The sequence below is a fragment of the Dendrobates tinctorius genome, unplaced genomic scaffold, assembly GCF_039654945.1.
Source record: "Dendrobates tinctorius isolate UK_male_01 unplaced genomic scaffold, ASM3965494v1 ptg000107l, whole genome shotgun sequence".
Taxonomy (NCBI): domain Eukaryota; kingdom Metazoa; phylum Chordata; class Amphibia; order Anura; family Dendrobatidae; genus Dendrobates; species Dendrobates tinctorius.
This window is the reverse complement of record NW_027361775.1, coordinates 14,093,822-14,115,443: the sequence shown is the minus strand read 5'-3', so window position 1 is coordinate 14,115,443 and position 21,622 is coordinate 14,093,822. Positions and strand designations below refer to the sequence as shown.

Genomic DNA, 21,622 nt, shown 5'->3' with positions numbered 1-21,622 from the left:
CCTTAGGATACTACTAAATATATGCCACACTACATGGTCAGGAGAGATGGATTGTGGGGGCTGGTTAGGAATAACTTGGCAGCTGGAGCCAGCACACCAGGGGGTGGTTAGGTGATCAAAGACACTAGACCTGGCTACATATGCTATAGCACCTTCCACCAGATAACATCTAAAGTGATCCCAGTCATGAATATAAAGCAGTAAGTATTAAATACAATGCAGCAAATGAATTATACCAAAGATTTAGCAGGCACATAAAAATATATTGCAACATGCTAGAGTAGCCGATGACAGACAGCAAGCAGAGGTGGGGAGTTGTACCATTAGAATATATTGCAGCACATGAGACAGCAAGCAGAGGTGAGGAGTTGTACCATTAGAATATATTGCAGCACATACTATACTATACTGTACCATATAGATGCTAAATATGGTATATGGGAAATCTTTCTAGCCATGTCCTGTGGCCTGTAAAGAAGCTAGAGGTGGGATACAGGTGAGCTGTAAATATTACCCTAATTGTGATCCTACTTGTGATAAAAATGAGCTGATATAGAAATGAGATCTCTAGAGATATAGGATGTATCAATCTTTTATGAGGCTCGGTGGGCAGAATGTTGGCTACAAGATTTAATTTTTTTTATTATAGGCAGTTTCCATTAATTCTCTTCTGTAATGTAAATTTATGAAACAAACTCAAATGTGCCTACTCATGCGATGTTCTGTCCAGCAATATAGTTGCTCTCTAAAGTTTTAAACACAATAGTGACACCAGCTGGCGTCACTCGGGGAGTGTAATATCCAGCAATATAGTTGCTGTCTAAAGTTTAGTCATTTTTTATGTCTCCGTTATTACAGACATTGTATTTTTGTGTGTATTAATGTTTCCTATAGCTTATATGTAAGGTAACAGCACCATCTGCTGGCGGTTAAATGCATACATTGTAGATTTATTTGCATGCCCTGGATGCAGAAAATGCATGCCAACAAGCATGCCTTGAAGCGACATTACAGAAGCTTGCTATCAAAAAAGAAACAGCAGCTGCCATAGCGGAAGCAGAAGGCTTAGAAGCTGCTGTTTATTCTGATGACGAACACAGCAGATGCAGCAGTGTGCTAGGGCTAGGGCTACAGAAAATTACCCAAGATCTATTGCAATGTACTGCAGAATGTTTCCATCAAAATTCCAAATCAAATGACGACCCAGAGCCACAGCTGAAGGCAGAGCATTTTGTCAGCAAGTCAAGCCAACCAGATTATTCAGACCTCCAGAAAGCAAATTATCAGTCTACCTGCCGCAAGCAAGGAAAGACACATTGGGATGAGACTGACTTCAATAATCTTTCTCCAGAACAGAAGATCCAGAATCTGTTCCAGCTTAAAGAGACTCCCTTCGCTTCAGAAAGGTACTACAGCAGTTGGACCAAACCAGAGACATCTAACAAGTATGACCGCACATCACACATGTACTCTGACAACACTCCATCAGCTGGTATCAGCGCCAATCAAGCCACAATGGACTTTGCCAAGTTCCTTGCTCAGCGTGAGTTGGTAACCAAGGGACTTGTAAAGTTCAGCGATCGCGCTGAAAACTACAGATCTTGGTGAGCCTCCTTACAAAATGCCATCATAGACATAAGGCTATCATGTAGTGAGGAAGTGAATCTCCTTGTAAAATTGCTAGGAAGTGAGTCTGCCAAACACGCAAAGAGAATCAGAGACATTAATGTAAATTATCCAGATGTCAGCCTGAAAAGAATTTGGAATAGACTTGATGAATGTTATAGCTCTGCAGAGGTTATAGAAAGTGCCTTGTTTAAAAGAATAGAGGACTTTCCTAGAATAGCAAACAAGGACTATTCAAAGCTTAAAGAGTTAACTGACTTGTTAATGGAGTTGTGTGTAGCAAAAGCAGAAGGAGATTTTGTGGGGTTAACATACCTTGACACTGCTAGAGGTGTGAACCCCATAGATCAAAAACTCTCATACAACCTGCAAGAAATGTGGGTTACATATGGTTCTATGTATAAACAGACTTACAATGTACCATTTCCTAGATTTAGTGTGTTTGTAGATTTTGTCTCAGAACAAGCAAAAATTAGGAATGATCCCAGCTTTGATTTCACGCTGTCTTGTGCCAATAACTCTGTTAGTAAACCTCATAGAACAACTGTAGAGGTCCACAAAACTAACATTTCCTCCACAGGTTCAGTTCACAGTGAGTCCAGCTCCTGTCAAGGAGAAGACAAATCCAAGGACCCAAGCAGACAATGTCCCTTACACAAGAAGTCACATGAAGAACAGAAGGCCTTCCTTAAGGAGAACTACATCTGCTACAAATGCTGCTCTTCAACATCCAACTTTGCCAAGGACTGTGAGGTTAGCGCAAAGTGTGCCAAATGTGACAGCACAAAACATAACTCAGCTCTACACCCTGTACCTCCATCAGAGCCTCTGCCCCAAGACCAAGAGCATAGCTGAAGGACTCAAATATTGACACTACAGCAATTACTTCTAAGTGTGCAGAAGTTAGTGGAAATCTCATACGAGGCAAGTACTGCTATAAAATTTCCATAGTGAGAGTTTACCCAGCAGACGAAAAGGACAAAGCCATCAAAGTATATGCAATTTTATATGATCAAAGTAACAGGTCATTAGCCAAGTCTGCCTTCTATGATAGCTTTAATGTCAAAGGACCCAGTGCCCCCTACTCTTTAAAAACTTGTGCCAGTATAGTAGAGACAGCTGGTAGGAGAGCAACAGGCTACATCGTTGAGTATATAGATGGCCAAATGTGTCTGCCCTTACCAACTATGATGGAATGTAATCAGATTCCTGACAACAGGTCAGAGATACCTATGCCTGAAGTGGCATTCCATCATCCTCATCTAAAGCGTATAGAATGCCTGGTTTCCAGCCTTGACCAAGAGGCTATAGTCTTCCTCCTTGGAAGAGATATTCTATGAGTCCACAAGATTAGGCAGCATATCAATGGCTCTCACAATGCTCCATAGGCCAGAGACTCGACATTGGGTGGGTCATTGTAGGAGAGGACTGTTTAGGAGGAGCACACAAACCAACAATGATTAACAACATTCTTAACAGTACGCAGGAGAGAATGGACATCCATCTCTCTTTCATCCATGTGAAAATCACTACTTCATAAAGAAATTACCACACAGCACTTCAGCACCAAGTATCTTAGCAAGTCATGCCTACGATGATTGCATGCAGAATTGCGACAAAGATCACCTTGGGAGCAAGAAAAAGAAATCAGCTCACCCCTCTGTTGCTCCAGGAGCCCAAGCATGGAGATCTGCAGTGCAGCAGTAGAGGAGATCCAATAAAGAGAAAAAAATCCAGCTCTTGGGTCATTGAGCATTTTCTTTATTGAAAAATGTAATTAAAATCTAACTTCATAATGACAGCATATTGTCACCACCATCATTAGGGACACTAGAATCATTGCTCAATGATTAAGAGCCTTTGATCTTGAAATGCATCTGTTCTAGTGTCCCTAATGATGGTGGTGACAATATGCTGTCCATATGAAGTTGGATTTTAATTACTTTTTTCAATATAGAAAATTTTCGATGAACCAAGAGCTGGATTTTTTTCCTTTCAAGATCACCTTGGGTGTACGGTCTTCCACAAGACAAAAGAAGATAATCGTACAGCAATGTCATTTGAAGATAGACTGTTTCTAGAGATGATGGAGCAAGGAAAGGTGAGGACACAATGGAGAGCTGGATTGTACCTCTACCCTTCAAGCCTCAAAGTTAACTCTTGCCTAACAACAGAGAACAAATTTACAAATAATTTGTCTCCATCAGGCACAGCTCCCATAGTAAAACAGAGATGAAAGACCATTTCTTAACCTTCATGGAGATTATATGTAGGAATGGTCATGCACAGTTAGCACCTACACTTCAAGACTGAAGAGCTATGGCACCATGGTAAACATGTCCACACACAGCTCTCGAGCTAGAGCAGTCAAAGAATGTAATTATCTGAGCTGTACAGTGGGAAAACTACACCAAAGAAATTGACTATGTAACCAACCAATGACCAATACCAATAGATAGTGTTCTGAGGAAACTCCGAGCAGCAAATGAACTGCAACTCTCTTCTATCTTGGATATGAATCACATAGAAAAATACCTGAGTGTACAAGGGTGTACTTGGACCTTTAGCCTATCACATTCTTCACATATGGGAGGTATATGGGAGAGAATGATAGGTGTCACAAGGAGAATCCTTGATTCAATCTTTTTACAAGAAGGATCTGCAAGACTGATTCACAAAAGCTTGACAACTTTCATGACCAAAGTGTCAGCCATCACAAATGCCAGACCGTTGATTCCAATTTCCAGTGCTCCTGATGACCCAACTGTTCTCACCCCAGCCCTACTGCTTATGCTGGAGACCAACCCTAATAGCTCTCCACCTTTAGAATTTAATGTTAAAAACTGTTACAGGATTTGATGGAGACGAGTAGAGTTTCTCCAATGCCTTTTGGGACAAGTGGAAAAAACAGTACCTGCCTACGCTGCAGCAGAGGAGAATCTGGCAAACCAGCAAGCCTAACCTCCAGCCTGGTGATGTAGGATTAATGAAAGACTGTCAGTGTCGGAAAAATGAATGGCCATTAGGTCTCATTACACAGATATTCCTGAGTAAAGATGCAATCATACGTAAGGTAGAAGTAAAATTATGGAAGTAAAGCAAGACCAAATCATTCCTCAGGCCATTAGGAGAACTCGTTCTGCTGTTCTCGTCCAATAAACACAATAGTGACGTCGGCTGACGTCAAGCGGGGAGTGTTCTGTCCAGTTGCTGTCTAAAGTTTCCTTATTTTTTATGTCTCCCTTATTCCATTGTATTTTTGTGTGTATTAATACTTCGTATAGTTTATATTGTAAGTTAACAGCACCATCTACTGGCTGTTTAATGTATACAATCTAGTTTAGTTTGCAATGTATTATGGGAAGTTCCTAGGGCATTGTGGGATTGTACCTTTTGCATTGTGGTATTATTATGACACTATGAAGGGAACAGCAGCCATTGTTCCTGCATGCTTCAGAGGAGAAACCACACCACTCATTTTTCTGCATGCTCCTTGTAAACAGCCTGCTCTAAGCATAGTTGGTAAGCCACTATCTGTGTGCATCAGTCCTGTGTTTATCAGTATGTTTGTTGTATTAGATAGGTAATCATCTTTTTGTATAATTGCCCCATGCTACTGTGTATTGCAGACTATCTGTATTTTATGCACTGTGCAGTTATTTATTCTGAAATGCTCCTGTTATTGCATCTTACAGTTTCACCCTTTACTGTCACATCTACAATCAATAAATGAACATTACAACTTTACAGCCTCTTTTTCATGAAGAAGACAGGGGGTTTGGCTACATGTCTCATTACACACTGTGCTAATGTGTATGAGGACAGCATATGCAGGAAAATAGCACATTATGGTGGTATCAAGGTGCATGTAGTCAAACATTTATCTTGAGAAAGCCTCACTAAGCACTTTGCTCTTGAATGTCAGACACATAAAATGTACTGTATGTTAATTGTTTGATTAATCTGTTAAACAGCACCAAAATTACATATATTTACTTTCATTCCTCAAAAAAAACACAACTGGATATGAAAAAAATGTGGGTATAAACCTTTTTTCCAGAACATGGAATTGTTTTCAGTCATCACTTATGAAAAACAACCCCAAGTAAAATATATTTAGTGCTGTCATAATAGGGTTAATGTGTTTTCCTAGTCCTTTTTGGTAAAGGAGGAATAATTGTTTAAAAAAATCAACAGCAGAAAATTAGCAAAATTCCAAATATTTACCCGTGACGTCTTCCCTACAAAGTGGAGAGAAACGGGAGTTTTTTTGCATATCTATTTTAGTTGTCACATTTGACATATGGACATGCAACACCAATGTTGGAAAAGGGTGACTTGTATAGTTGCTTTACAAAATGAATACATCCAAGCATAAGAAAACTCTGCACAAACTCAACATCATCTTCCCTGGTTATAAAATAACCTGAGGAAAAAATGGTTGTGTTACCAAACAGCAATGCCACCACTTGGAATCCTCTGTAACAATGTCTCTTAGAAAGACACCTGTATTTTCAGATTCTCTCCAACTAAACAACACACTGTTCTAACAACAGCATGGAATCTACCCATCTGGTTGTACTGACAGATAAAGGGCTAAGAACAAAAAACAGGCCCAGAAGGTAATTCCAAAAATCCTTAGCAAACTATACTATTCAAGTGATTTTCTGCTTCCTAAAGCCCTTTGTTCATATCAGTGAAATGTTGAGGAAATGTAGCAATCTCCATCCTCCTGTTCTTTATTATTACACAATAGATATAGTTTTATCAACTAGAGCCTTTGGTTTTAGAGTAAAATGCATCTGCATTATAGCATGTATTGGTGCATGATTATTTTTATTTGCTCAAACTAACAGGAAAAATATCAAGAAAAAAAGAGTTATTTTTAAGATTTTCATATCTTAAAAACGTTTAAGAAAATATAAAAATATTAATGCATTTCCCTATTTTTTTATATATGAATGCAGTTTGAATGTTGATCGCAACTAGTCCATTAATCCCACAGCTGAAGGAGAATGTACAAGTAAATGAATGCCAATGCATGAGTCAGCATATCAGCATTTGAAAGAACTGCGCACAAAAGGCATGAAAGAAACACTTTATTCAAAAAGCCTAGTCAGAAAGTCAGTAGATTATTTGTAACAGAAACAACCCCATGTTGCTTATCCTCCTCAGGCAACTGCAGACACATACCAACATTATGCCTATGTACAAATCAATTCAGGATCCATTATCAGGCTTATTCAGTTGCTGAATTCACAAAACACATTTTCAGTACACCTGTTGATATTTAAATTAAATTTCTCTATAACATCTAAACGACATAAAATCATGGCTCAAAAACGATACATAGTCAGATTTTTTTTTCCTAATTTTACTATTTTTAATACTGTTATTTGTACTTTTTTTTATCTCACTAATTTATGTATTTAGATAAATTTTCATTTTTTCCTTACATTTTATATGGGAAATTAGTATAGTTAACTTTTTTCTATAAAAATACACTTTTTTTGTATTTTGAGTTCCATGAGAGATGCAATTTTTTTGAAAGGCTTTGAACCACCAATAAAAACCTACCTAATTGGATGAAATAGCATAATATAACAAAAAAAAACTTTATCTAATGAAAAATCCATCACTTCTTTAACTCTCCCTGCTTGCAGCCAATCACTGGCATCAGTTGTTTCGAGTCTAATTGAGAACTACTGTTTCATATCTCCTGCTTGAATGAGTGGTTGTCCTGCACCATCTCATCATGTCACTCCACTCAGGATTTATGGAACTGACAGAGATAGAATTGTACTCAACATTGTACTTTTATTTCAAAAAGGGGACTCCTGTTTTCATTAGTAGTCATTGTCACAAAATTAAGCACCTATCCTATGAATAGCAGATAATTGCTGATTCCAGGAAAAGCCCTTTGTAAAAGAAAAATTGAAGGCATTTGACATGAGGAATCTAGTGTGCAACCAAAACCTTATATTGTAACCTTATTTGTTCTAATGAACAGTTAAATGTTTAATGTTAAAGAGTGACTAAACTGTGTTCATTGTTTTCATATTTAGCAGGCTTTTTAATAGCATGCATTGCAGACCAGTGGGGGTCTGTTTTCTTACCAATCTTTCAATAGTTCCCGGAGAAGTATACAACTCCGGAGTCAGGAGCACATGCGCAGATCGGGGTACAAACACAATAAAAAGCATAGTCAAAAAAGGCTATGCTTTTTATTGAATCCATGCTTTGCAAAATATATTTCAGACCACTCCCTTTGTTAGAAGAAAAATATATTTTTATATCATGTTGGCCAGTAGATAGACAAACATTAAAAACTGATAGTCCTCAGTGGCTAATATTGTTTAACAGTTAACTGAAAAGAAGGTAACAAAATAGTAAGCTTTTAACTAAGACTACTCATGTCTCGAAAATATGCTTGCTGAAGGGACCTGAGTATTCTTGGAAGATTTTTATGTGCTACCATCTTTTCAGTTAGCTATTACAAGGTATCAACCACTGAAGAAATTTCAGACCATAGGTAAAGCTGGGCCTTTTTTAAACAATACTTTTGAGACATCAAAATAAGGTGCATCCCATGCACCACTCTTTATTCCTTGCAGACTTAGTACAACCCCTCCACTAGGTTGCAAAAATTGCACGTACTCCAAGAATCCAAGGCACTGGGTATCCTCCTTCCACAAAAATATTTTTATTTGCACCAAGGATGACACAGAAAACATTTCAGTCACAAAGGGCCCCTGTCAAGCCAAGTAAAAAAGTGAATAGTCAAATAAAACAAAACAGGAAGTATTTAAAGTGAATCAGTCATGGACCATTCCACTCCTGTTGGTCCAACCTCTGTTACTACAACAATAATTAAAAACAATATTAATTACATAAAAGACTATGCCTCTAAAGTCAGTTATGGAATGATAATCAATAAATATACAATTCCAAATAAAAGTGAAGCACACTTTGTCCGTGAAAGGAGGCTACATGGTGGCTTGGATTCTTGCACTATTTACTTGCAAAAATGGCGTGAAAGTGCAATCAGGACTGCGCTTGCTTCTGGTGGAGTACAAGGTTCTTTATTCAGCCAACGCGTTTCCTGAGCCTACTGGCTCACTTCATCAGGGCAGATTGAAGTGAGCCATTAGGCTCAGGAAACGCGTTGGCTGAATAAAGAACCTTGTACTCCACCAGAAGCAAGCGCAGTCCTCATTGCACTTTCACGCCGTTTTTGCAAATTTGTCCTAGGACCCTGTGCAGACTTGCTGCTGCTTCTCATGCGTTTATGGGTGTTGTGACTTCCTCACAACCCCAATAGGTGAGCACCTTCCTTTTTCTCTGTTAATGTGTTTTTTGATACGGATTTCACACAGTGGATGCGCCCTGTATTTTTCCTTTCAATGCACTATTTACTTTTGAGACAAATCTTTGCTAAGCATAGTAATACATTTTGTATTTAATTAGAGGCATGCTGTTTTATTACATTTAGTATTTCCCTCCTCCCCCTCCATAGAATCCTATGGGTAGAACATTTTCTCTTTCAGTAATGTGATAATCTGACTTCAGTGAATACAGATTTTATAAATCAATACAGAATCTACAAAGTGAAAGATCAATGCAGGAGGAGAAAAAAGTAAATTTCTTTAAGATATATTACAAAGTTTTGAATTCTCATGTGTACCATTTATTTATGGCAAAATAAATCAAACAATGTTTACTTTTTAAGTTATTCTAATATCAAAATAAGCATGGCTCCATGAGAACTGTCCAATATCCTGGCACTGGTGCTGTTTTAGATGTTTGTGTTTTGCAGATTTTGTATTTTCTCTATTGACATGAAAATCCTGTTAATCTAAGATTTAGCAATACCTCTGACTGATGATTGCCAATCTTTTTTAGTACACGTGTGACATTAACCAGTTGGAAATATTTAATGATGTGGTATTTAATATGTCCATCATGTCAGTCTTGTATAGGGTGTGCTGGCTTCTACATGATGCCTAACAGCTGCCAGAATGCAGTACAGGCAGCTCTGGGACTTTGTAACATATAAGAAAAAGTCGGGTTTTTACGGATGAGTGAAAAGATTCTGGGCGAAAATAATTTGTCTTGACTTTTTTTTTAAAAAAAAAACTTCATTTTTCAGAATCTGGAGTTTTTCTTATTTGCTTCTTGCAAATGTATTAAAATGGAGACAGGCCAATCATTTTATTGCTGATTTGATGATTTTCAGCTCTATCTGGCTTCTTTTTAATTCCCCACTACACACAGCATCCTCTTTTCTCATATACTCCTGACATCAACATACTGTACATCTTTCACATCGTGACGCAAGTCATGACATATCAAGTATATGGCCTAAGGCACTGACTAGGCCATGGGCTATGCATGTCATGACATTGTGATACCACAACATGCATCGTAACATTAGAAGATAATAAGGAACAGTCAATTTGCAAATTCCAGATGATTTCCAGCCAAGCCTCCTATCTTCAGATTTCTAGTCTTGCGGCACTGACTACTCTTTACAGGATGCAAAGACCAGAGGGTTGAATAAGTGAAGATAGTGTATTATTCTTTGTTAGCCCTTTTATTCCTAACATTTATTATTTTTGGTGCACATTTGATTCTTGATTAATTAATTTAATCCTAATTTAATTTTTCAGCCGATCCAAACAAATTGAACCTGAAACTATTTTTCTTCTCAAGGTCTTCATTTCTAGAGATGGCACCTTGAGAGAAAAAGGTTGAGATTATACCTGGGGGAACAAAGATAAAATTTGAAACAGTAGAAATGATACGTATTGCAGGAGTTTGTGACAAGTGATAACAGTGGGAGAGGATGCCTGTGCAAAATATATATATGTTTATATATATATATATATATGAAGGGAAGAATGATGTGCAGTCATCTGGCATGGAGGATAGAGAGAGGATATATGAGGAAAAAGAGATGAATAATCCCTCTTGTGGTTATCTGTAGTAAAGACATACTTTAAGGTAGGTAGTAATTTCTCAAGCAGGTAGATGATGCTATAAGAGAAAAAGTTGGATGCCCCTGACATTGTTAACTGAATCCATGAGATAAAGCACATTGTTGTGGATTTGAATTAGTGACTCACAAGTATACAACCCTGGGAAATAAATGTGAATGACTGACTGATCTTGGGTAATAGAGTGAGGAAAGACTATGCAAAATTAGAGGATTTTATGACTTTGACAATTTGTGCATTGTATGGTATTGTCATTTTTATGATTATGAAATGCAGACCAAAAAATTGTATTTTCAGCGTGTTATTTTTCACTGTTATGTGAACTATGCATTGGTTTGGTATTTGAAATCAGTAAACTGTTTTTTCTGCATCTCTTTTAGTTCTTTTCTGGTCTATGTGTTCTAATAGAGGGTACTTCCCATGTAAAATAATGATATTAACCTGCAGTTATGGGGTAAACCTGAAGGTTATTATATGACACCGTGTGACCCCCACACTAAGAGTGTTGGATGTAACTGCGTCCCAGCTGTAAGGTTGAATCTGAAACCATGCCTTATGACTGAAGGAGTGAGTCTGTGGGGGAATGAAATTCATTTCCTCCCGGCAGTGGTTCTTAGTGTGGGTGCTGCACGGTTTAAGAAATCTATTTACCTGAAGAATAGCCCCATATCTACAGGATAATAGCATTACCTTACATGACAGGCTCCTTTTATGGATATGGCAGGGAAATCATAACACAGTAGGTGCTGCTATTGGGACATATGCATTGGGCTAAAATGCAAAACATTTCTAACATTTCATTAGCCAGAAATATCACAGCATTCTACTTCTTTGAATTATCTTATCCTGTTGAAATGTCATTGTCTACAATCATAATGTTCCATAATATGTGTGACAATATTACCATAATAACATAGTTCATTAGTTAAAGGCTTTACTGATGGACAAGCCAACCTCGGTGATAGAATGTGGCTTTAGACTATCTGCAATCAGCACATCTTTTTCAACTTTCCAGCTCTGTTATCTATAAAGATTCTAAAGCTTTCTAATAACAATCTGCTTGGGTTGTTCATGAATTTTCCCATGAACAAAGCCAATTTTAATCAATAGATCTTGGAATAATAATAATTTCCACAATTGGATGTGTTTAAATAAAATGTTCCTGTGCTGAGATAATCTTATAAATGTGTCCCAGATATCTACTTTGTAATGCCTGTATCTGACTGTGCAGGGACATGTGCTCCTGGGCAGGGAGGAAACCAAAAATATACAGACATTAAAACACGGGATGACAACAAGTTCCTTTTTTGAGATAAAACATTTTTTTAAAAACAGGCAGGGAAATTCTTTTTCTCACAAAAAGAATCAGCTGTGATCACATGGTGTCCTGTCTGTATAGTCTTTTGCTTCCTCCCCTGCCCAAGTGATGTGGTATGATCAGATTACGTTCCTGCACGGTCAGACACAGCCATTACACAGTACAAAGCAGGGGCACATTTATAAGATTATCTCAGCACAGGAACATTTTTTTTTAACACATCCAATTGTGGAAATTATTATTATTTCAAGATGTGTTGATTAAAATCAACTTTAAAATTAACTTTGTTCTTGGGAAAATTCCTTTAAGTAAGCTAAAAATTCTTACAAATCGAGTACTTGCTCATACCACTAAGTACATTTTAAAAGCTGTTTCATATATGCAATTAAATTCAGATCAGTTGACCAAATCGGGGCTGCGCTGCATCCGAAGCATACTCCTCACTACCACTTGACAGTAATTGAAAGCACTATACAGTAGCATTATAAATCACGTAAATCTTCGAGCACGTTCAAATAATTACAGCAAATCCTTGAGACTGTGACTTCAGAGCAATACAATGTCATGTTTGTGTAAACCAGAAGAAAAACCTAAGATGTATTAATTAGGAGTTCCCAAGATACTATCATAATATAGAGCCTTTAATCAATATAAATGTTCAAATCCCCCGCTTAACCCTCCCTTTAAAAGTAAAAAGTAAATTAAACTGTCAAGGCCTTGTAATTGTCTCTCCTTTCTGTAAGGCTCTGATCACTGAAGCTTCAGAAAATAACTATGATAAATACCTCTTTTGAAGGCATTCCAGTTTTTACAGTATTGCAATCTCAATAAGAACACAGAATGAAGTGAATTTGATCAATCATCTCTGATAAAATAACCCGGCAATGGTAATAGCATCTTTTCTTATAAAATATATTATGATAAATTCTGTTTTTTAATTGGAAGAAAAACATGTAGCCATTCTAATTTTCCAACATATTTAAAGTAGGAGAACTAAGTAGGCAAGTAAGAGGAGGAAATATTTTTAAACATTTTAATTAGTTAGCAGGTTCAGTATTTGGTCACTATTTACAAGTCAAAACCAGGAGTGGGTGATAAATACAGAATTGGTGACGTGTTTCTATCATACTTTTCCTCTGATTGTTCCACTCCTGTTTAGACTACAAATAATTGTGTAAAATGCTGGCCAAATACTGAATGTGGGAATATGGAATTAGGCCACGTTCACACAACGGGGTTAATAATTAAGATGCATCTCTGACTAAATGATATTTGTGGTCAATTTCTTAAAAGCAAATTGAAAAGTACCAATCAACAAATAACCAATATGAACACTAAAAAAACTTTACAGTTTTATAAAAAAAATGATAATGACTATGCTTTTCCTTTATCTCTACATGAGTCTGAATTTCGTTTTTGGGTTCTAGGCTTTGCGAACTAAAGTAGCAATCCCATCAAAGTTTTTATCCTCTAATAAATTACAATTATCATATTGTGTAGCACTATGTACTTACAATTGCTCATTTTCCCCTTCCGCCCAGTTCGTTTTTCTGTATTCTATTTGGTCTAGCTAAATCATTCTAAGCTCTATGTAGAAACAGGAGGTCAATTTTCCCTGTATGAGTCTGGGGTCACTGCAAAGTCCTTGGCAGGCGAGCTGCCTCGGTAGCTTGAATACCTGGAGCACTCCAAAGAACCAGCTGTTCGGCGCCGAAGCTGCATGTATCGCGGCTGTGTGACAGTCACAACACATGCATGGAGAGTCTGTGTGTTGTGGCTCTCACACAGTGGCAACACATGCAGCTGCAGCACCAAAAAGCTGATTCTCGGGAGCACTCCTAGTATCCAGGTTACCGATGCAGCTATTCAGTAAGCGCTATAGCTATTCAGATAAGTGCTTAGCTGAAGCGATTTGATCAACGCTAATCATCACTACTGTCTCCATTTTGGCTCACATTCTAAATTTCCTATTAGTATATCACAAGGAAAATTAAATACCCAGAGGAAACATCACACAACATACAAACTCTTTGCAGATGTTGTTCTTGGTGGCATTTGACTCCATGACTCCATTACTGCAAAGCCTTAGTGCTGTCCTCTCCACTACTGTTTCCCCTCATCTTTATAGCCACCACATCCCAACTGCTATTGCAGAAGCGTTAGGTCACTTTCTTATAAAATATCCCAGATTTCAGCCCCTCACTTATCAGACATTATACGATATTTCAATCTCTTTGAGAATCAGTGAATAAGAATCCAAGAAGACATATATGAATCTTTACTCAGTATATCCCTAAATGGGGTCCTCTAATTGTAGATTATAGCAGAATATGTAACTGTATTCCATATTAATTACTTAAAACATATCTGACAGGTGCAAATAATAATGGAGCAACGCTTATTAAATATGAAGCAGTGTTCCTTTGCGGTTTGACAAGCTTTTTTGCCATCATTTCAATTGAATTCCGAATAAATGACATGACAGGCTATTTGGTTGTTGAAAAAAATATCATTCCATTATACTTACGCTGACAAACAGGTGGTTTGCCTGTATTACTCCATGATCCATCTTCTTGACATACTGCTGTTGATTGTTGACTAGATTGTAATCTGTAGCCTTCATTACATTCATATATCACTTTGCTTCCTAAAGTAAACTCATTTCCAGACACTGTGCCATTTCCAGGTGGCTGAGCAATTCCACAGGATATAGCTGGAAACATAAATAAAAGCTGAGCGTTTTTATGCATTATGTTTTGTTTTTTTTAAATATACATAAATTTAAATATTATTAGATGTTGCCGCTCTGAGATTGAGATATACTTGCTGGTAAATGCGACAACACCGAGAGGTTTACAGTTTATATGGATTTACATTTAAAGGTCATTTGTGCAGATTTGATGTAAAGGCAGTAATATTTTAGTTTGTTGACTATTTATGCTTTTCTCTCTATATCATAAATGTTAAGTGGTAGGTTATGCTAATGCACTTTTCCCATTTATTTTTTTTCTCTGAGTTCATGAAATGCTTTTAAAACTGGTGTTATTTAGAGATAATTTGTGGCTTCTATGCACAGATAAATAGATAATGAGGCAAAATACTATGAGTGAAACTATATAATAAATATCTGTGAAGTCACTGGTACGTGCCTATTTAGCTTTTAAAGGGAACTTGTCAACTTAGAAAATGCTATTTAACTAAACATATAGGATTGATTTGCAGGTAATTAGCATTACAATTAGAGTTGAGCAAATTTGTTAGGGTCCCTGCTTATTCATCAAGCTATAGCACTTACCGAATAAACTGCAGAGGGAACCTGGATATATGGAGTGCGCTGGTTGACCAGCTCATTGGCGCCACAGCTGCATGTGTCACATCTGTGTGACAGTCACAGCACATGCAAGGAGAGCCTGTGTGTTGGACTCTCCATGCATGTGCTGTGACTGTGACACAGCCGTGACACTTGCAGCTGTGGCGCCAATCAGATAATCAGCTAGCATGCTCCATGTATCCGGGTTCCTTCTGCAGTTTATTTGGTAAGCGCTATAGCTTGACGAATACCCGAACAAATTCACTCAACTCTAATTACAATGCTGCCTGCCTGCCTTACTGAAAGTGCAGCTGCTAAGAGAAAGTTTACCTCCTTCCCATAGCTGCCAGCTTTCAGTTATAGGGGCATGCATGAGACAGCTACAGTCATCACTAAGCTGTGAGTGACAGCTGCATGCCTGCCTCATCACTTTGTCAGCTTCCTCTTCACAGCTACACTGCAGATTCAGCTGTCAATTAAAGCACCAGGGCTGTTTACCGCGTCCACCCCCAATATAGAGAGTGGGGACTCCAGCTGTTCCGTACATGACTCCATTACTGAAAACTGGCAGCTCCAAGGAAGAAATAAGTTCATATTTTTCCAGAAATTGCACTTTAAATAAGGAGGTCAGGCAGCGTTGTAATTCTAATAACCTGCCGGTTAATCCTATATCTGCAGGTAAATAACATATTCAGAGGTTCCCTTTAAGCTCAATATAAATTTCTACTGGTGCTCCATTGGTGTACGATTAATCAGGTTTTAATAGAAAAAATGCAATAGAACTGCAAATGTTATGGCACCCATGACATCCCACTGCGAGATAGCGGGAAGCCAATAGGTTCCTATCACAGTCAGGAGCAGACTAAAGGTCACTGTGACCATCATCTTCGTGCTCTTTGAAGATTATAAAAGGACTGACTTGGAGACATAGGTGATCAGTAATTAATTTACTGCAGTAAATAGAACAAGCAAATCAAGACAATTTCAAGTTCAAGTCCCCTAGCTGTAATAAAGGAAATACTGTTTAAAAAATGTTAAATAAAGAAGTAAAATTTGAGATCTTGGATGAAAGGGAAGAAAAAAAATAAAAGTGCAAAAAGAAAAATCTGATAGTTTTGAAGGAGTTAAACAGCTGAAGCTGCAATTTCCTTGGAAAGTTGTAAACTTTTAGTCATTTCTACAGCAAGAGATTTTGTTATGTTTATATTGTGGCCATTGAAATGGAGGATCCATTAATTATTCTCATCCAGACAAGTAGCGCGCCCCCTCTATGACACTCAAATGTCCTAATAAGGGTGTATAGATGGGGTTTGACTTAGAGGGACAACCTGGAATACAATAGTATTTTTTTTAATGTTTTAGATAAATATTAAAATGTGCCATTAATATTTTACATAAATTGTGTACATTTTAATCATATTTCTTTACCAAATGAATAAGATCAAGTATTTTCAGTATTCTCATTTTTCCTCGCTACTTAGGCAAGATTTGCCATCACTATAATTTTTGAGACATACCTTAATATTAGCTGCATTTTGCAGAAGCATATTTAATACTGAAAGGTGATTTGAAAGTCATATCTGAAAAATTATTTCACAGACCCTTTCAATTAGTGTGAATCTTCAAGTACTTCAATATAAGTACATGTGAAGTAACTGACAGCCTGGGAATAATGTCACCTGGCTTATAGATAATTTTAACAAATGAAACATTTATTATACTCACTACAGTATTATGTCTCTATATCTATTATTTTTGAGACCGAAAAAAGATTAATAAGAAAACCTAAAGTCATATAAAAGTGATATAATTTAGTCATATAGTATTTTATTTTTTTCAAAGTACATCTGCAGGAAAAAAGTATATGAAACCAATTTTGAAAAGGTAAATCAAAACACTTAACTATTTCGATTAAAGCCTAGTTACAGTTAAAAAAAGGCAAATGTTCATTAACTTTAACCCCTTCCTGCCATCCGACGTACTATCCCGTCCACGGTACCCGGGCCCGTATGACCGGGGACGGGATAGTACGTCGGGCCCTTTAATGCGATACCGCGACTAAAGTCGCGGTGATCGCATTAAAATTCCGACGCCATCTCACCTTAGAAAAGATGGCGTCGGCATCCCGGGCTGCGATCCCGCCCCCCCGGCATCCAGAGCGCTGTGATTGGCTGTTCAATTCTGAACAGCCAATCGCAGCGTTTCTCATTGTTTCAGCCAATCAGCTTGGCTGAAACAATGATGTCCTAGGCGGGGATCGAGTACCGATGTACTCGATCCTAGAGCCGGTGCCTGGCAACACCAGGCACCGGCAAAAAGCACCCGGATTGGCGCGATCGCCGATCTGATCGATCGCGCCAATCGCAGTGCACAGCGGCGCTATATCGCCGCTGTGCCCTGCCAGTACCGGCCAGGATCGGTGCTATATTAGCACCGATCGTGCTGGAGCCTGATGCAGGCCCAGTAGGGCCTGCAGGAGTTGGCTGGCGCGATCGATTAGATCGGCGATCGCGCCAACCACAGGGCACAGCTGCGGTCACCATGAGACCGCTCTGTGCCCTGCTGGTGACCTGGGCATGACCTGCCTAGTAATCGGAGCTGTGAGCTCCGATTCTAGGCAGTTGCCATGGTCACCAGGCAGATAAGGGATTGGTGGGATCGATGTAATCATTCGATCCCACCAATGACAGGTCACAGCAGCGATGTGACCGCTCTGTGACCTGCCCCCTGACCTGCCTCTGACCTGTCTGACCTGTCTGCAGGGGTCCTCACTCTAGCTGAGGATTCCTGCAGAGAGGTCGGACGCAGCAAGAGCTCCTGTGCTGGGTATTGTGGTGCCACAGCTTGTAGCATCACAATCCCTGCAGAAGAAAGAAGAAGAAGAAGAAAGAAAACTACAATTGTAAGTGTTAATTGATCCCTGATCCCCTGCCCAATCTATCTTCACCCCCCCAATCGATCTTCATCCCCCCATCCCCCCTCCACCCCCCCTCTTACCCCCCTTTTACCCCCCTCCACCCCACTTTTGCGTCACCTCCGTGCGCAGCCGGCGAGCGTTGATCGGTGACGCAGTTCACCGATCAACACTCGCGCTCACTTTTTTTTCCTTAGCCCCCTTTGCGCCACTTCCGTTCACCCATTCCGCAGCCGCAAAAGTTGGATAAGTGACACACGTCACTTATCCAAGCTTGTGCCTGCCGTTTTTCATTTTTTTCACCCCCCTTTGTGCCACCTAACTACAACCCTAACTGTTGATCCCTGCCCAATCTATCTTCATCCACCCCAATCCCCCCATCCCCCTTCCCCCTATTTTTACCCCCCTCCACCCCACTTTTGCGCCACCTCCGTGCGCAGCTGCCGAGCGTTGATTGGTGACGAGGTTCACCGATCAACACTTGAGCTCGTTTTTTTTTCCTTAGCCCCCTTTGCGCCACTTCCGTACACACATCCCGCAGCCGCAAAAGTTGGATAAGTGACACTCGTCACTTATCCAAGCTTGTGCCTGCCGCTTTTCATTTTTTTCACCCCTCTTTGTGCCACCTAACTACAACCCTAACTGTTGATCCCTGCCCAATCTCTCTTCATCCACCCCAATCCCCCCATCCCCCTTCCCCCTATTTTTACCTCCCTCCATCCCACTTTTGCGCCACCTCCGTGCGCAGCCGCCGAGCGTTGATTGGTGACGCAGTTCACCGATCAACACTTGAGCTCGCTTTTTTTTCCTTAGCCCCTCCGTACACACATCCCGCAGCTGCGAAACTTGGATAAGTGACACAGTTCACTTATCAGAGTTTGCCGTTTTCCTTTTTTTTTTTTTTCCACCCCCCCTTGCGCCACCCCGTGCGCACATCAAGCAGCCTAGTTTTGATAAGTGACACTTATCAGCTAGGGCCTGCTGTTTTATACTTTTTTCCACAGCTTTTTCTTTACAGAAAGTTTACACCAATCACTCCCCCCCCCTCACGTACACATACAGTTTTCAATAAAGTGTACACCCAAGCACCATATTTACACAAAAATGTCATCAAATTCATCCCAACAGCGCTATTCAGTGGAGGAGGCATATGCTTTACTTGCCTCCGAAACTGATAGCGATTTGGATGACGATCCGACTTTTCTTTATTTTTCGGATTCTTCATCCTCTTCTTCTTCCTCTTCTCCCTCCTCATCTTCCTCCTCGGGTCCTGCGGAACCGCCACGCAGACGCTCCAGGACAGAAGATGAGGCAGCGCCCACCATGCCCGCAGCTGACCCAGTGCTCCCCGTATGGACCTCGCCCCCCGAAAATTACTAGCCACTGATTCCTGATTTTGTGGCAGAATCAGGAATCAAGTTTGACACCACCGGCCTCACAGAAATTGACTTTTTCAAAGTCTTTTTCTCTGAGGATTTTGTTAACCTCATGGTGGAGCAAACTAATTTGTACTCTCGTCAATTTTTGGAGCAAAACCCGCGTTCAACATTTTCAAACTGGTCTCCTGTAGACGCAGTTGAAATGACGCAGTTTTGGGGCCTGGTCCTCCATATGGGGATACTGAAGAAGCCGGAAATTCGGCAATATTGGAGTGTTGATATTTTATACAACACTCCAGTGTTCCGAATGGTCATGGCCCGGACGCGTTTTGAGGCCATCCACAAGTTTCTGCATTATACTGATAATGCAGCGTGTCCCGCACAAGATGACCCCAACTTTGACCGTCTGTTCAAAGTTCGGCCGGTCATCGAACACTTCAACAAAAAGTTTGCTGAAGTGTACGTGCCCCAAAGGGACATCTGCGTGGATGAGTCCTTGGTTCACTTCAAGGGAAGGCTGCGATTCCGTCAATACCTGCCCAGTAAGAGGGCCAGGTACGGAATCAAACTCTATAAGTTGTGTGAGAGTACCTCAGGGTACACCCACAAGTTTAGAGTTTACGAAGGGAAGGACACCCGGATTGAACCCCCTGAGTGTCCTCCTTTCCTGGGAGTGAGTGGGAAAATTGTGTGGGATTTGGTGCACCCACTGCTGGATAAAGGTTATCACCTCTACACTGATAACTTTTATACCAGCATCCCACTCTACAAATCCCTCTCTGAGCGACGTACCGCAGCCTGCGGTACTGTCCGCAAAAATCAGAGAGGCCTCCCGAAGACGCTACTTGGGCAGATGCTCCGAAAAGGTGAGAGCAGAGCCCAATGTAGCGACCACCTGCTGGTGGTCAAGTACAAGGACAAGAGAGATGTCCATCTCTTGACCACCATACACGGTGATGGCAGTACCCTCTGCACTGTACGGGGTACCTCTACACAGGTCCTCAAACCGACATGTGTAGTGGGGTACAACAAAAAAATGGGGGGAGTTGATCTCTCCGATCAACTCCTCCAACCGTACAATGCATTGAGGAAGGCCAAGGTGTGGTACAAAAAGCTGGCCGTGCACATCGTCCAAATGGCAATGCTCAACGCATTCCTGCTGTCACAATGTGCATGCCCCAGCGATACGGCGTACCTTCATTTCCAGGAGGTAGTGGTTAAGGCCATGATGTTTGGCGCTCAGGAAGGAGCGGGCCCCAGTACTTCAGGAACTGAAGGTGCTCATATTGTCCCAGGTCAGCATTTTCCGGGGGTGGTCCCGCCAACCCCAAGAAAAGGTAAGCCGCAAAAAAGGTGTCGAGTGTGTTACAAAAAAGGAATACGCAGGGACACCACTTACCAGTGCGACACCTGCCCCGAAAAACCTGGCCTGTGCATGAAGGATTGCTTCAAATTGTACCACACCTCCATGCACTACTAATTTACATTAGATTAGTTGGGGGCACATCTAGATTTGTTCATTGGGGGTCTAGTATCCAAAATGATGTCATATGTGGGTTTTTTTCCTGTTTAGGCACATCAGGGACTCTGCAAATGGAACATGACGCCAGCAGACCATCAAAGTCTGCATTCCAAAACAACACTACTTCCCTTTCGAGCCCCAACGTGTGCCTAAACAGTTTTTTCCCACATGTGGGGTACCAGAGTACCCAGGACAAATTGGACAACGACTTTTGGGGTCCAATTTCTCCTGTTACTCTTGGGAAAATTAAAAATTGGGGACTAAATGATCATTTATGTGGGAACAAAACAGGATTTTATATTTTCACGCCTGGGCATTATAATCTTTAGTGAAACACTTGGGGGTTCAAAGTGCTCACCACACATCTAGATAAGTTCCTTAGGGGGTCTAGTTTCCAAAATGGGGTCACTTATGGGGGGTTTCTACTGTTTAGGAACATCAAGGGCTCTGCAAATGGAACATGACGCCCGCAGACCATTCCATCAAAGTCTGCTTTCCAAAACGTCATTACTTCCCTTTCGAGCCCTGACGTGTGCCCAAACAGTAGTTTTCTCCCA

At 40.0% G+C, this 21,622-nt stretch overlaps 1 protein-coding gene across 3 annotated transcripts in view; it reads right to left on the bottom strand.

Moving 5' to 3' along the window:
• Nucleotides 1-21,622, bottom strand: part of CSMD1 (CUB and Sushi multiple domains 1) — a 2,734,739-nt gene that overhangs the window by 274,857 nt on the left and 2,438,260 nt on the right. For all 3 annotated transcript variants that reach the window (XM_073589180.1, XM_073589181.1, XM_073589182.1), the window contains exon 50: nt 14,468-14,653. In XM_073589180.1, coding sequence (XP_073445281.1) covers nt 14,468-14,653 — 186 coding nt within the window. The remainder of the gene's footprint in view (nt 1-14,467; nt 14,654-21,622) is intronic.